At 36.2% G+C, this 13633-nt stretch overlaps 1 protein-coding gene across 1 annotated transcript in view; it reads right to left on the bottom strand.

Moving 5' to 3' along the window:
* Positions 1-13298, bottom strand: part of LOC143235507 (tachykinin-like peptides receptor 86C) — a 65971-nt gene extending 52673 nt beyond the window's left edge. Inside the window, exon 1 of the mRNA XM_076473712.1 lies at positions 12765-13298. Coding sequence (XP_076329827.1) covers positions 12765-13030 — 266 coding nt within the window. The 5' untranslated portion in view covers positions 13031-13298. The remainder of the gene's footprint in view (positions 1-12764) is intronic.
* Between the last annotated feature and the right edge of the window lie 335 nt (positions 13299-13633).

Genomic DNA, 13633 nt, shown 5'->3' with positions numbered 1-13633 from the left:
ATATGATTTAATTTTCTTGCAAAATACTGAAAGTACATCTTATCATTGCACATAATTAATTACTCTTCATGAGAATAGTGTTTAAGGAAACCGTGGTTCCCTTCGAGATACTTCCTTCTTGAGTATCTATGCTCAGCCAGATGACTATGTTACTCACATTTCGCTACAGAGGTATCCATTCCCAGACATTATTTCGTGGCAATGTTTTATTACTCACATTTCTTGAAATATAAAATTTACATCGTAACAAACTGTTTGGAAGGACATCGAGGTAAGTGTTAGACCTCATGACGTGTGGAAGTTGACACAGTCTTTCTAATCCATGTGTCTAGGTTGTCATGTTGACAAAGTAATGACACTGAAACTCTTTATAGGGAACTTGACAAGTAGAGGGTGAGATGGATTTGCTGTTGTTTCTCTTGTTATCTTTCTCTAGAAAATAGCACTTGATTCCAAAGAGATGATGGAAAATTGTGAATTTTTGCGAATTTCAAGTCCTTGTTAACAAAAGACAGGACATATACTCAGTTTCGTTGTAATTTTTTTTTCTCTGAGATCTGAACTGAAAAATACTCCTTCACTTTCCCGAAAAGGCATTGTTCCTAACTGGCTTGAGGTATATTTTCGGAGAAGATTTGAACTCCAAATGTTTTGATGTACATTTATGTTTTTTGCTACTAAGAAAAGTTTAAAGCTTCGTTTTTGAGCCAATTTAAACTGTGGTTTATTCGTGCTAGTTACGGTTTGGTTCATTTTTAGAACAGTGTGAGCAGCAAAGTTTGATTGACAAACGAACTGAACCAAAGTGATTCACTAAGAGAACATGTCTTTGTCTTTAAAACTTTATTTTCTGAATTGTATATTTTGGCTCAGTTTCATTCCATAATTTTCGCTACAGAAGTATCCATTTTCAGACACTATTTCGTGACAATGTTTTGTTATTTATCACGTTGAAGAGAAATCGCTGGGAAATATAGTACAAACACTAGATAAGTCTCTTGTGACACAACAGCTCGCATATGCACGAAGGTAGTTTTCACAAGTACTATTAAATCTGTGTACAGCTGATCGTGTTAATGTTTTCTTTATATTTTAAAAGGATAAGGGCAAATTCTACTATCAATATTCAATAAAATTTGACTAAACATTTCTAGTTACTTACTAAACATAGTTCTCGTAATACTTTAAGATTTACGACTGTATTTTAATTAGATGACAACGAAAAAAATGAAAGGAAACAGGCTTTCTGGCTGACTTGATCTTAGTTCATAATTTAACGTCACACACAAAGGTTTCTGTGACTTTTAGATCAAACTGAAAGATAAAGTTCACTGAGCCATACTGCAAAAGAAAGTATACGAAACGGTGCGTAAGATTTCAAAGATTGTGTTGCGTTAGAAGTCCTAAGTATTCGCTTTAAGACTTACGCATGTTAGGTCCTTCTCTAAATGACAAAAAAACGTTTTATAGAAGTTACTTTATCAGAAAGTATTCCAATTATCGTTAGTAGGTTCTTTTACAATAACACTACGTAACACAAATTTTGTTCCTGGAAACTATGTGTTATTTCTTAATTGCTTATGTTGTAAAAGTACAGAAAATGGCCATTATTCCCTTCAAACTTTGCTTTTGTGACCCGGATAATTAAATTTAGAAATTAACTTATTTTCTATGTAAAAACGGGCAAATTTGCACATTTTCATGTACATAAGGTCTGAATAAAATAAAAAATGAATCAAGATACATGTATTTATAATAAAGTTATACAAAAATGAACAAAAACGTTTAGAGTGAGTAGTTTTTCGAGATGGCTGATTTCTCTCTGGCAGAGTGGGTACAGCGAGCTCAGGGCAGTGTGGTACTGACGCGATGGATGATGTAAAGTCCGGATACATGATAGCAGATGCGTTCTTGCCTGCCCGACGTTTGGAAGGGTCCACCATACAGAAGTAGCAATTGCTTGAGTGGTCAGTGGGTTCACGTCAAATTCTTGGAATAGTGAACTTCATGGCTCTCTTTTCCTCTCTGTACCATCCTGCAAAAAACAAAACAAAATAAAACTGTTATTATGAAGATTAAATTTATTTCATCCACAACTAGTGTGTAATAGGTTCATGCAAAATATTTTATATGTGACATTTTTTATTCTATTGGAACTTAAAAAAGATAAATTAAAAGATATTTTAATTCTAAAAGGTCTAAAATTTGTACAATATAAAATCTTACTATTCAAGCAAGCAAAAATTCTCCGTCTTACCTTCTAGAGTTTTTGCAGTGCTCGCAGGTAAAATGAGGTACCCAGGGTTTGTCTTGATTCCCGACAGGCATGCTGAAATATGTCTTGTAGGCTTCACACATTTTAATACATGCTGTCACAGAGTACTTTTTCGCTCTTGTCTTGATAAATTGTCCACATACATGGCAGAATGCGTCTGGAGAATGCTTACAGCTTCTTGATGCCATCTCTGATAAAATCAGATAGGTCGATGTGTTCACTTAGGCAGCTAGAACTAAACTGAAGTGGTGAGGGGTGAACCCCTGTATATACATTAATACGAGTATTAATGGAAAGTTCTAGAAAATTCTAAAAGGTTCTTGAAAATTCTCGTAAGTTTCACAACCTTCTAGAAAATTCTTGTAAGCTCTACAACATTCTAGAAAGTTCAAGAAAATTCTCTATCAGCTACTCAGCACTGAATCCACCTGGATTGTTCTGAAAAATGGGTAAATTTGAAAATTTCATTACCCAGGTCACAAAAGCAAAGTTTGAAGAGTAAAATAGGTATTTTCCATTTACTTTAGGCATAAGCAATTGGGAAATAACACTTTCTGTACAGGAACAAGAAAAAGTAAAAATTTTGTTACACAGTGTAATATAAAACGCTCAGTTGTATTCCTAACGAAAATATACTAAGTGGCGTATAGATTGACTAATCAATACATTAACAAGTGGATATAGTGGACAACCTACGAGTGATGATAAAACCCATTTTACTATAGTTTCCTTCTTAAAATCAAATAATTCAATCCCATAACATTAAAGTGTAGCAGCTGGGAGCTAATGAAATTTTGCCTACGAATATACTTAGTCCATTCGGATTTTTTTACTCTAATCTTTGTTTAAACACCTGATTTAGATAATTAGAACTACGTTTTAGAGCTTGTTCATCCTGCGTTTTTTTTTTCCTGCTCATTACGGTTCAGTTCATTTAGTGAATAGTGTGAGAAGCAAAGTTCGATTGACAAACGAACTGAACCAAAGTGAGTTCAATAGAAGAAAATGTCTTTGGTTTTTTGGTAAAAGAACTGAGCTTATTACTTTTGGAAAACTTTAATGAGAACACTGGAAAATCTCGATTGAAATCTGACGAAATACTAAAGTGAACCATGAACAAGAACTCCGGTTTATTTCCAAACTAACTTGCCATGTTTGTACATAAAACAAGTATGAATAACTAGCACATTCGTCAAAGTAAAGGAACTTAACTTAAGTCGTTTGAAACAAACCCAGTTTTAATATTATTGTCTCATGTTTATATTCTTGGCATCAGCTAATCTTTTATTTAACTCGTATATGATATTATTTTAATTTGTACACGCTATATGAAGCCGATCACTTCTTTTCTCTTTACACTATAAACTCGTGGCCTCATTTTTCACTTATGAAACAGCTCGAAACTACAGCCAGTCTTTAAATTTACGGCCAGACGATACTTAATTCTTAGTGTGTTGGACTGCGGATTGAGGGTCCGAGGTTAGAGACGCAATTTCGCTGAACATGATCTAAACGTTTAGTTGTGGCGCTTTGTAAAATTATTAGTAAATTCCATTACCGGATTCAAAGATCCGAACAAATTCCATATGACGACGGGTGCTACTAATTGGTTTTCCTCTACCTTTTCAGCAGTTCTAAGTAGAGCTGTTTGTTTGACCTCTGGAGTTACACGAAATGGTTCATTGATTCGCGTGAGTGCAAGGTGACGTTCAGTTTAAAATTCATGTTCATATTTAATATATTTCGAAAGTTCAAAGTTTTGCATCATCTTAATTTATTGTTTTGGATATAACTAATGGTTAAACTTAGCGGAAACCTTAAGTATAACAAATTAGTGAAATATACAGGTAACAAAGCAAGCGTGACTCAGAATAAAAATAAGTTGTTCTTTTAAGCGCTCACTAACACTAACGCCATAGTAAACTAATAACATAACAGAGTTTGTTTGTTTTTGAATTTCGCACAAAGCTACTCGAGGGCTATCTGCGCTAGCCGTCCCTAATTTAGCAATGTAAGACTAGAGAGTAGGCAGCTAGTCATCACCACCTACCGCCGACTCCTGAGCTACTTTTTTACCAAAAGAAGAGTGGGATTAACCGTAACTTTATAACGCCCCCACGGCTGAAAGGATCAGCATGTTTGGTGCGACAGGGATTTGAACCCGCGACCCTCAGGTTACACCTCGAACGCCTTAACCTATCTGGCCATGCCGGGCCCATAACAGAGAGCTATTTATATTTTGCGCGTTCAGTGAAGTCTTAACGTTATTCTGGTTTGGTTTCGTTTTGAATTTCGCTGAAAAGGTGAGTATCTTTGGTGTGACGGGGATTCGAACGCACGACCCTTAGATTACGAGTGGAATGCCTTAACCACCTAGCCATGCCAGATCGTACGTTATTCTCTTAAACAACATTTAGCAAGGTTTGAAAAGTCCAGCGCAATACTGTTTTATTGCTTCAGTGCTTGTGTTTTAGCCATGTTTTATTTTAGCCGTTTCGATTTTACTACTAATGTAGCTCGCTGTATGTGTAATGTAATATGTTCCCAGTATACCCTAAATAGTATGTGAAATGGAAGCGGTATAATTTCGTAAACGTTGTTCTACTTCTGCAAAAAAATATACTTGCTGTGTTTGTTGTGAAAACCAAGACTATTAGCGCATGCTCTGTAGAAATATAAGCTTATAACGTGTAAGACAAAGCGATCAATATATGACTAGGAAATACAGTTATTAACGTAACATGAAACATATATCAGTATACAGCTTTTGTTGTTGTTTTGTCTATTGTTAAATACAAAGCTAGAAAATGATCTATCTTTGCTGTGGCTGCTTCAAATGTCAAAACCCGATTTTTAACGTCATAACTCTCAGACTTATCCAAGTAACCAATGGAGGCAAAATTATACTATAGATGACTGACTAGGTGGTGTATAACACATGGAGAATTCTGGTTATTTAGTGCAAAGCTAACCTTTGTGACATTGATGTCTGATCAAAAGGTCTATAACACATGAGGATCCTGCTTATACGTGTTAAAGCCAAACTCGTGACATTGGTGTCTGATCAAAAGGTCTATAACAATTAGAGGACCCTGTTTCTACATTTTACAGATAAACTCGTGGCGTCGATGTCTGATTAAAAGGTCTATAACACATGAGGCTCCTGTTCCTACGTGTTAAAGCCAAACTCTATGATGTTGATTCTGATCACAAGATCTATAACAGATGGAGAACCCTGTTTCTTTCTACTGGATTTGTATCAGTATTTCTTATTAAAAAGTCTAAAACTCATCCAATTTTTGCTTTTACCTCGGGTGATCTACCATATCGAAAGATCATACACTTATAAGCCCCGTTAATAAATTGTTCAGTAATAAATCCTCTCTTCGAAAGGATAATATTATATCAAAGTTTATTAACTTTACCTGAATGATTAGGGTTAGGAATGTAGCCTTGAACAGACGATTCTTCTCCGACTTTTTTCTGGCACGAACCTATCTTAACCCTGTATAAATACTAGTGGAGTCTTTGCCAATTCTGATAGCCTCCATAAATCTACCCCTACCTAGTGGCAATGGCTCAGCGGTAAGTCTGAAGGCTGATAACCCTAAAAACCGAGTTTCGATACCAATAGTGGACACAGCACAGATAGCCTGCAGCATATAAAATCAATAAAATTCATACGAACGAACTGTATAATCGATTGTGGGCCTGAACCAAGTTTTATGACCTAAACTTGTTCTTCTGAAATCCAGACTTGATCCTTTGGTTGCTGGCACTTACTGAATTGTATGCACTATAACAACTGCAAATAGCTGTGTTATCTTGACGGCGACCATCGCATGGCGTTTTTGACCTTCTATAACCACGTAGTTAGTGTTTCGTAAAGTGGCTATAACCTTTTCACTGGTGATCTGGATGCACGAGACTGAGTCGTCACTTGTATCTGTTGTTACTCAACATCCAACATTTGACCATCTAGCTCTCCGAGGCCCGGCATGGTCAAGCGTGTTAAGGCGTGCGACTCGTAATCTGAGGGTCGCGGGTTCGCATCACCGTCGCGCCAAACATGCTTGTCCTTTCAGCCGTGGGAGCGTTATAATGTTACGGCCAATCCCTCTATTCGTTGGTAAGAGTTGGCGGTGGGTGGTGATGACTAGTTCCCTTCCCTCAAGTCTTACACTGCTAAATTAGGGACGGCTAGCACAGATAGCCCTCGAGTAGCTTTGTGCGAAATTCAAAACAAACAAATAAACAAACAAACTCCCACTAGTGTCGTAATTATTTGGAGGAAAGAAGTAAAACTGATATCTTGCTTACCAGAATAGCAACTGATTGAAAGAAGCAAACAAAAATAGAAATATTATTTTTACAAGTTAAATAAGAGGTGTAAAATACACACCAAAACAACCTTCCATGGTATACGTGAAACGCGCAAGTGACCGGCGACATGTCGAATTTTTTTTATTCCATTTTTGTGTAAAATTTTTGGGCGTTATTAAATCTAAACCCTTAATTTTCTTAGTATTTTATCCACGAACCAAAATATCTGCAAAAGTTTGAGCTCATAATAAACTTTACAACAATAGTTTTTAGACCGATATATAACCTAACTCTTTAAACTTTTATTTACTTTGTTTCGCATTGTAGTTTATTAAAGTTTCAATCTCATTTATTATCTTTATATACATTTCACTCGTTGAATCGATAGTTAAGCTTTTACTCTTCACATAACTTTCTATATCTGTCAAGCTGCTCATATTCTGTCGGGTACTGACTTTGATGTAAAAGTCATTGTTGTTTATATGAACTGGAATCGATTGGAGAATGATGGAGAACTTGCCGTCCCTCATGCACTGAAAAGTATCAAATCAGTAAGACAAAACAGATTTTGAATATCTTCTAGAAATTTCTCGAAGTGGAGCTTAAAACTGTTTGATATTTGTGTGTTAATTCAATATTCTAATTAAAAGGTATGAAATATTTTCCAGTTACTATGGATATTAATTAAATTTACGTCGTAAACTTGAGGGACCAAATGTTCATGTTATTTAGAAATCTGCAACACGCAGAAGCCAAGTTCGTTTAGTTAATTGGTCGCTCTGTCCGTTACGCAATCGAAAAGAAAACAGTGTGAAATTAAAGCTTATATTGATTACAACTCTAAATTGCTAGTAATAAGACATTAGAAACTGGTCATTTTTAACCCAAACTTAAAAGTTCACGTTGAACCTTTACGTGGTCTCATAGCAACTGAAGCCACGAGAAAAGCACGTTACAAATCTGAAAACAGCGAGGCTGGTATCAATTTGCCTTATAACGAGATACAGAAGATCTGTTACGGAAATCTGTGATTCTCTGGTTCGAATATCGTCACCGAACATTCTCTCAGCTATGAGGAAATTATAATGTGACAATCAATCCCACATTTCGTTGAGCAAGAGATGGCGTTGGGTTGTGAAGACTAGCTGCCTTCTCTCTAGTCTTACACTGCTAAATTAGGGACGGCTAGAGTAGATAGCTCTTGAACAGCCTTGCACGAAATACAACAAAACAAACAAACTAGAGTTGTGACGTTCTTGAATTAAGAGAATGTGGAAAAGGTTTTTTGTTTTTGCATTTCGTGCAAAGCTACATGAGGGCTATCTGTGGTAGTCGTACCTAACTTAGCAGTGTAAGACTAGTAAGAAGGTAACTAGTCATTACCACTTACCACCAACTCTTGGGCTCCTCTTTTACAAACGAATAGTAGTATTGAACGTCACATTATAACGCCCCTGCAGCTGAAAGGACGAGCATGTTTGGTGTGATAGGGATTCGAACCCGCGATCCACAGATTACGAGTCAAACGCCCTAATCATGCCGGGCCTATGGAAAAGGTATCGAACTCTGAAAGTAAAAGCAAATCTTTAGGTCTCATCATCGTTTACCATCCGCTTCTCAACATTTGAATAAAAACTGCCCATTCAGGTCAGAAGCTTCGAGGAAACTGTAGCTCATATCCAATCCAACAGAAAATCAAACTGCTTTTGTAACTTTAAAATATAGGTACTCCCCCTTTTACAATGACAGCAGAATATAATGATGATAAACATAACATAGTGGTAATGCCACCATTGAAGCCTAAGAAAGAAGAATTTCTATATGTGTCATATGTGGTATTGAAGTCCTGAGGAGATATTAATGACCATTCAGTGTTTAAAAGAATGGAAGTAAGTGAAGAGAATCCAATACATCATGTACCAGAAAGTCTGAATATGTTTCCAACATCTTCTTTGTGGTCTGTATCTGTTGGAACCAGCAGACTACGAGAACTTTTCTTCTGATAACAATACATAGGTAAGAATCACTGGAATGATGCAGAAAGCTTAACATAACACAGGATGTAGTTTATTGTGTGATTCAGAGCATACGTGTAACATCTAAACACCTAGAAATGTACAGCATGTTGTAGTGTTAGAGGGACCTTCTGAAGTTTGACACAGCATTGGTAGAAGGTACCCTTCAAATTGTGTATCCAAATGTTGTTGCTCCTGTATCAAAGTTGGTTAGGGATCGTTCTGTTCATTTTTCATTGTTCATCAAGGAATTAAGTTTAATTGGTAAAAGTACAAGATTGTTGCTCAGCAAAAATGGTCCTACCTAGTGATCCTCCTACTAGGTATCCAACTGGCAAAGCATAATATTTTTAGTGATCTCGATGCCACAAATACACTTTCTCCTGGCTCAACAGAATCAAAACAACATCACAAGCTGATGAGCCAGTCCAAGCTTGGTGATCTAGTCAAAGTTCATGGATCTGTTCCAAGTTTGGTGATTCAATCCATAACTTAGGGATGCAATTCAAGATCGGTGATCTAGTCCAAGTTTAGGAATCTATTTCAAGCTCGATGATATAGTCCAGGTTTAGGGTTCCAATCCAAGTTCCATGGTGTAGTCCAAGTTTAGGGTTCCAATCCAAGTTCCATGGTGTAGTCCAAGTTTAGGGTTCCAATCCAAACACGGTGATCCAGTCCAAATACAGTCTGTGCAGAAGGTCGAAGGGCTCAGGCAGTCGATCTGACTTTTAACATTGTAGAAAATATTATGCTGTGATGTTCTGACATATACAGCTATTTTTCTTCTAACGCAACGTATTGTTTTATATCCCTTTACGCTACTTGTCATGTCATGAATTATTAATAAATAAGTCACTCAAAACTCACTCGATATATATGTGCTAGCCGTCCCTAATTTAGAAGTGAGAGGCTAGAGTGAAGGTACCTAATCAACACTAGTAACCGCCATATCTTGTTCTATTCTTTTACCAACAAAAACTGAAATTCACTGTCACATTATTATGCTTCTCTGGCTAAAAGGATGAGGATGTTTAGTGGTGGGATTCAAACCCGTGAATCGCGGACTGTGAGTGGAATGCACGAGTCACCAAGCCATGCTAGATCCCAAATGTTCTTACAGGAGTTTGAAAACACTTTATTGGTGTGCTTCTTACGGTTAAATTTTCATTGATAGAATAACTCATAAACTTCGATCATAAAACATTTTTTTCACAATTTCAGTGTCTTGGGTAATGCACAACGCCGCTATTGGAATATACATAATATGAAATATAAGTAATTAAAGTTAGACAAATACTGTAGAAACATTATAAGTATTACATTTTCATAACAATCAATGAATTTGTTTTGTGTGTGATGTAAAAAAAATGTGTTCCTGTTAAAGGTCTCAGTAATTTCCAACGTGTCTTTGGTGCTGTGATCACACTGCTTTCAGACAGAGTTAATCGAGCTTTATAAAAACGAATTGCATATGCTATTACATTGGAGAGTCGCTATAAATACCAGCTGTAGCCCCTGGTGGACGTGTTTAACTTCTAAATATATGTTTCCCGACCATTCAGCTGCATGTTATATCTTGATACATCATGGTTGGATGACAAAAATCCTTTAGAAGAAGAATATTGGTGTATCGAGATTTTTCAATGGTATAAAGCTAAATAACACCACGTTTCGAAGAAGGAAGCCATCAGCGCTCTCTGTGGAAGGAGATGAATTCATAGAGCAAGAAAGCATTTAAAGTAACATCAGGATCCAAACTTCACCCCAAGTAATTCGGGAGCATATTCCCTCTGTAAATAAAAGCTGTGTTTACTAAAGAGAAACTTATGACCCAATAAGGCAATGCAATGAATATGGGCTACCACATAATACACTTAACAAAATAAGAAATAGTAAATGGATTTGACAGAGTTAGAGTTACAAACCAATATATAACAAATTTAGCCATACCTCAAAATAAACATGAAGATAAAAGCCTGCATTACAGCGGATATTGAAATTGACCAACAATACATATATATATATATGTTTGTGTGGCCCTTTACAGTGGATGATAAGATATTTGTGGTATATGTTAAAACTCTTTTTCTATCAAGTACATACAAACATAGTTCTAAAACAAACATTGCTACGTCTTACGAGGATAAAATCTCAAAAAGACTGCACTTGTTCGCTTTTTAGTTGACTTATAAAGCGTGAACCGAGTTTAAGTTACTTGAGAACAAGTTCACTGATAAAATACATTTTTTTATTTCAATATTTCCATTAAAGTTTTTTTTAATCACAAAACTACACAATGGGCTACCTGTGCTCTGTCCACCACGAGTATCTAAACCCGGTTTCTAACGTTTTAAGTCCACAGTTAAGTGTAGCTGTAGCTATAAGAACGGTAATATAACTTAGCCTAAAGACAAAACATAAGGTTTAAAGCGATTTTGAATAATCAAAGAAGTTTCTCCACAGTTAAGGAGTTGTTCAAAATGTCTTAGAAATAAGAGAACTGATGTTATTGAACGGCCAAGCCATTCACCTCATATCAATCAGATTGAAATTATATTGGCTGAGTTAAATCGTTTAACGAAAGATCGCAAGCCAAACACGGAAGATGAACTATTTGAAGTACTCAAAGCTAAGGATGACAGCCAATTACTCAGGAATATCTGTACAAACTAACTGAAAACATTCCACGTTGATGTGAAGCAATACTGAAATCCAAAGGAATACCGACTAAATATTAACTTGTGAAATCGATTTGTGTTATTTTGAATTTAATTTTTTTCGTTCGATTATTGCAGACAAACTTGTTTGATCATTTTGTTGGCTAATTGTAATAAGAAGGTCTAAGAAACTACAGCATGTGTACAAGAGTTTGTTTGAGAAAATGCGACTAAAATTATGGAAAGTTCAGGTAGTTAGGAAATCCAGGATTTGATATCATATTTAAACAGATCTCGTAGAGTACATTTTAAAAACATATACTTTTTACATATATTTTCCGTTATCTAATAAAAGATGTAACAAATTAACAACATTTTCAAGAGGGACACCTTTTATTATTCATCTCCTGTCTGTACGCCTACGTTCTTTTTGCATTGTTATGCGGTGTGCCTGAAGCAAGCTACAGTTAGTGTTATTTGTTTGTTAAATTTCACGCAAAGCTTCTCGAGGGCTATCTGCACTAGCCGTCCCTAATTTAGCAGTGTAAGACTAGAGAGAAGGCAGCTAGTCATCGCCACCCACCGCCGACTCTTGGACTACTCTTTTACCTACGAATAGTAGGATTGACCGTAACTTTATAACGCCCCACACGACTGAAAGGGCGAGCATGTTTGGTGTGACGGGAATTTGAACCCACGACCCTCGGATTACGAGTCGACTGTCTTAACCACCTGGCCATGGCGGATCTACAGTTAGTGAAAGTATCAGTTATTATATTATACAAACCAAACAAATATTATACTTTCCAGGGATAAACATTTATATGGTCTTTACTTTAACGTCGATGTATCGAGCAAGATGCCATTGTCAATGATAAAGAGATGCATAACGTATAAAGCAAGATACATGTACACACTTAGAAGCGAATAAGATATACTTGGCTGTGAACATGTATAACTAAGACTGTCTTAGGACAATCACAAATTATTGCAAACAGAGACACAATTCTTTCCTTTGAATACACCAAGAGTTCTTAGATTTCTCTTCCCTAAGAAAATGAAATTTTAGGTAAAGCTAATTTGTTTTGATTGTTGTTAAACAAAGCTACACATTGCGTATAGCAGTGGTTCCCAACCAAGGGTGCTAGCACCCCTTGGGGGGGTGCAAGATAACATTTCAGTTTTCTTGTTTATATTAAGGGTACTGTCCTATATATTCAAATATTATGTTCGATTTTATTTCATTAAAAACTAATTATAAAAATTTGTTTTGGCGACTTTCACCTTTATTCTTAAATAATTACTGTGAGGGGTGCGAGAACATATTAAATTTTTTAGGAGTGCGGGGCATAAAAAGGAATGGGAACCACTGGCGTATAGTAATCTAAATTGTGGTTTTATAAGCCTACAAACTTACCGATGATCCACTAGAGAGTGCCATTTTAATCAAAAATTGTCAGAAGGGAAACTTTGAAATAAAACGATAAAACTTACCGATCTATGCTCATAGCTGCTATACTGAATACTGATGTTGAGACAGTTATGTAAGCAATGAAATTGCTAATGGTACAATAAACAGGCGCAAATGGCCAATGGCTACCAAGTAAGTAGATGAAATTAAAAATAGCATTGAAATCCGCCAGTAAAAGGTCAGCCACCGCCAGATTTAGTAAGAAATAGTTCGTAACCGTTCTCATTTGGCGATGTGCAACAACTATCCACACCACAACGATGTTTCCACCTGTTGCCATTGTTATCATTATCCCAAATGCAGCAGCCCATAGAAGCTGTTGCCACCACAGAAGGACATAGGGGCGCCTGTATAGGTTATATCTCAGGAGAATCGCCGTGCACTGGTTCTGGAAGACGTCCTGGTCTAAAGTGTTGTGTAGCCCTTGGTATTTGGTCCAGTTTTTGTTATCAAAGATATACCGAAGAAACGACACACACCATGTTATGTTTATTTTCAGCAGCGGAACAGAATAATTATAGTGTTCTTCGCTGCTTGATTCCAAAAACCCCGTTGTTTCATTCATCTTATCAACAACTCAGAGGACAAATATTCAAAATGAACCTCTACTCGTCTCTCGAATAATTCAAATTAACGATATAGTGCTGTTATTAAAGAGAGGTGAGGTTGTATTAGATATTTTAGCTTTAAAATAAGTTATTTTTAAAATTGATTTATCATTTGTCTTGACACAGAGAAACAAACATTCATACTTATGTGTTAACCTGCAGACCAATTAGCTCTTTTTTCTTTTACGCTAACAAAAGGAATGAAATTAATCGCTAACTGATCATTGCCTCAGTTCCTGAGTAGCGCATTAGACGCGATAGGTTAGTCTACTGACACGAGTATG

The sequence above is a fragment of the Tachypleus tridentatus genome, chromosome 12, assembly GCF_004210375.1.
Source record: "Tachypleus tridentatus isolate NWPU-2018 chromosome 12, ASM421037v1, whole genome shotgun sequence".
Lineage (NCBI taxonomy): Eukaryota > Metazoa > Arthropoda > Merostomata > Xiphosura > Limulidae > Tachypleus > Tachypleus tridentatus.
The sequence above is the reverse complement of the archived record's forward strand: the minus strand, read 5'-3'. Positions and strand labels throughout refer to the sequence as shown.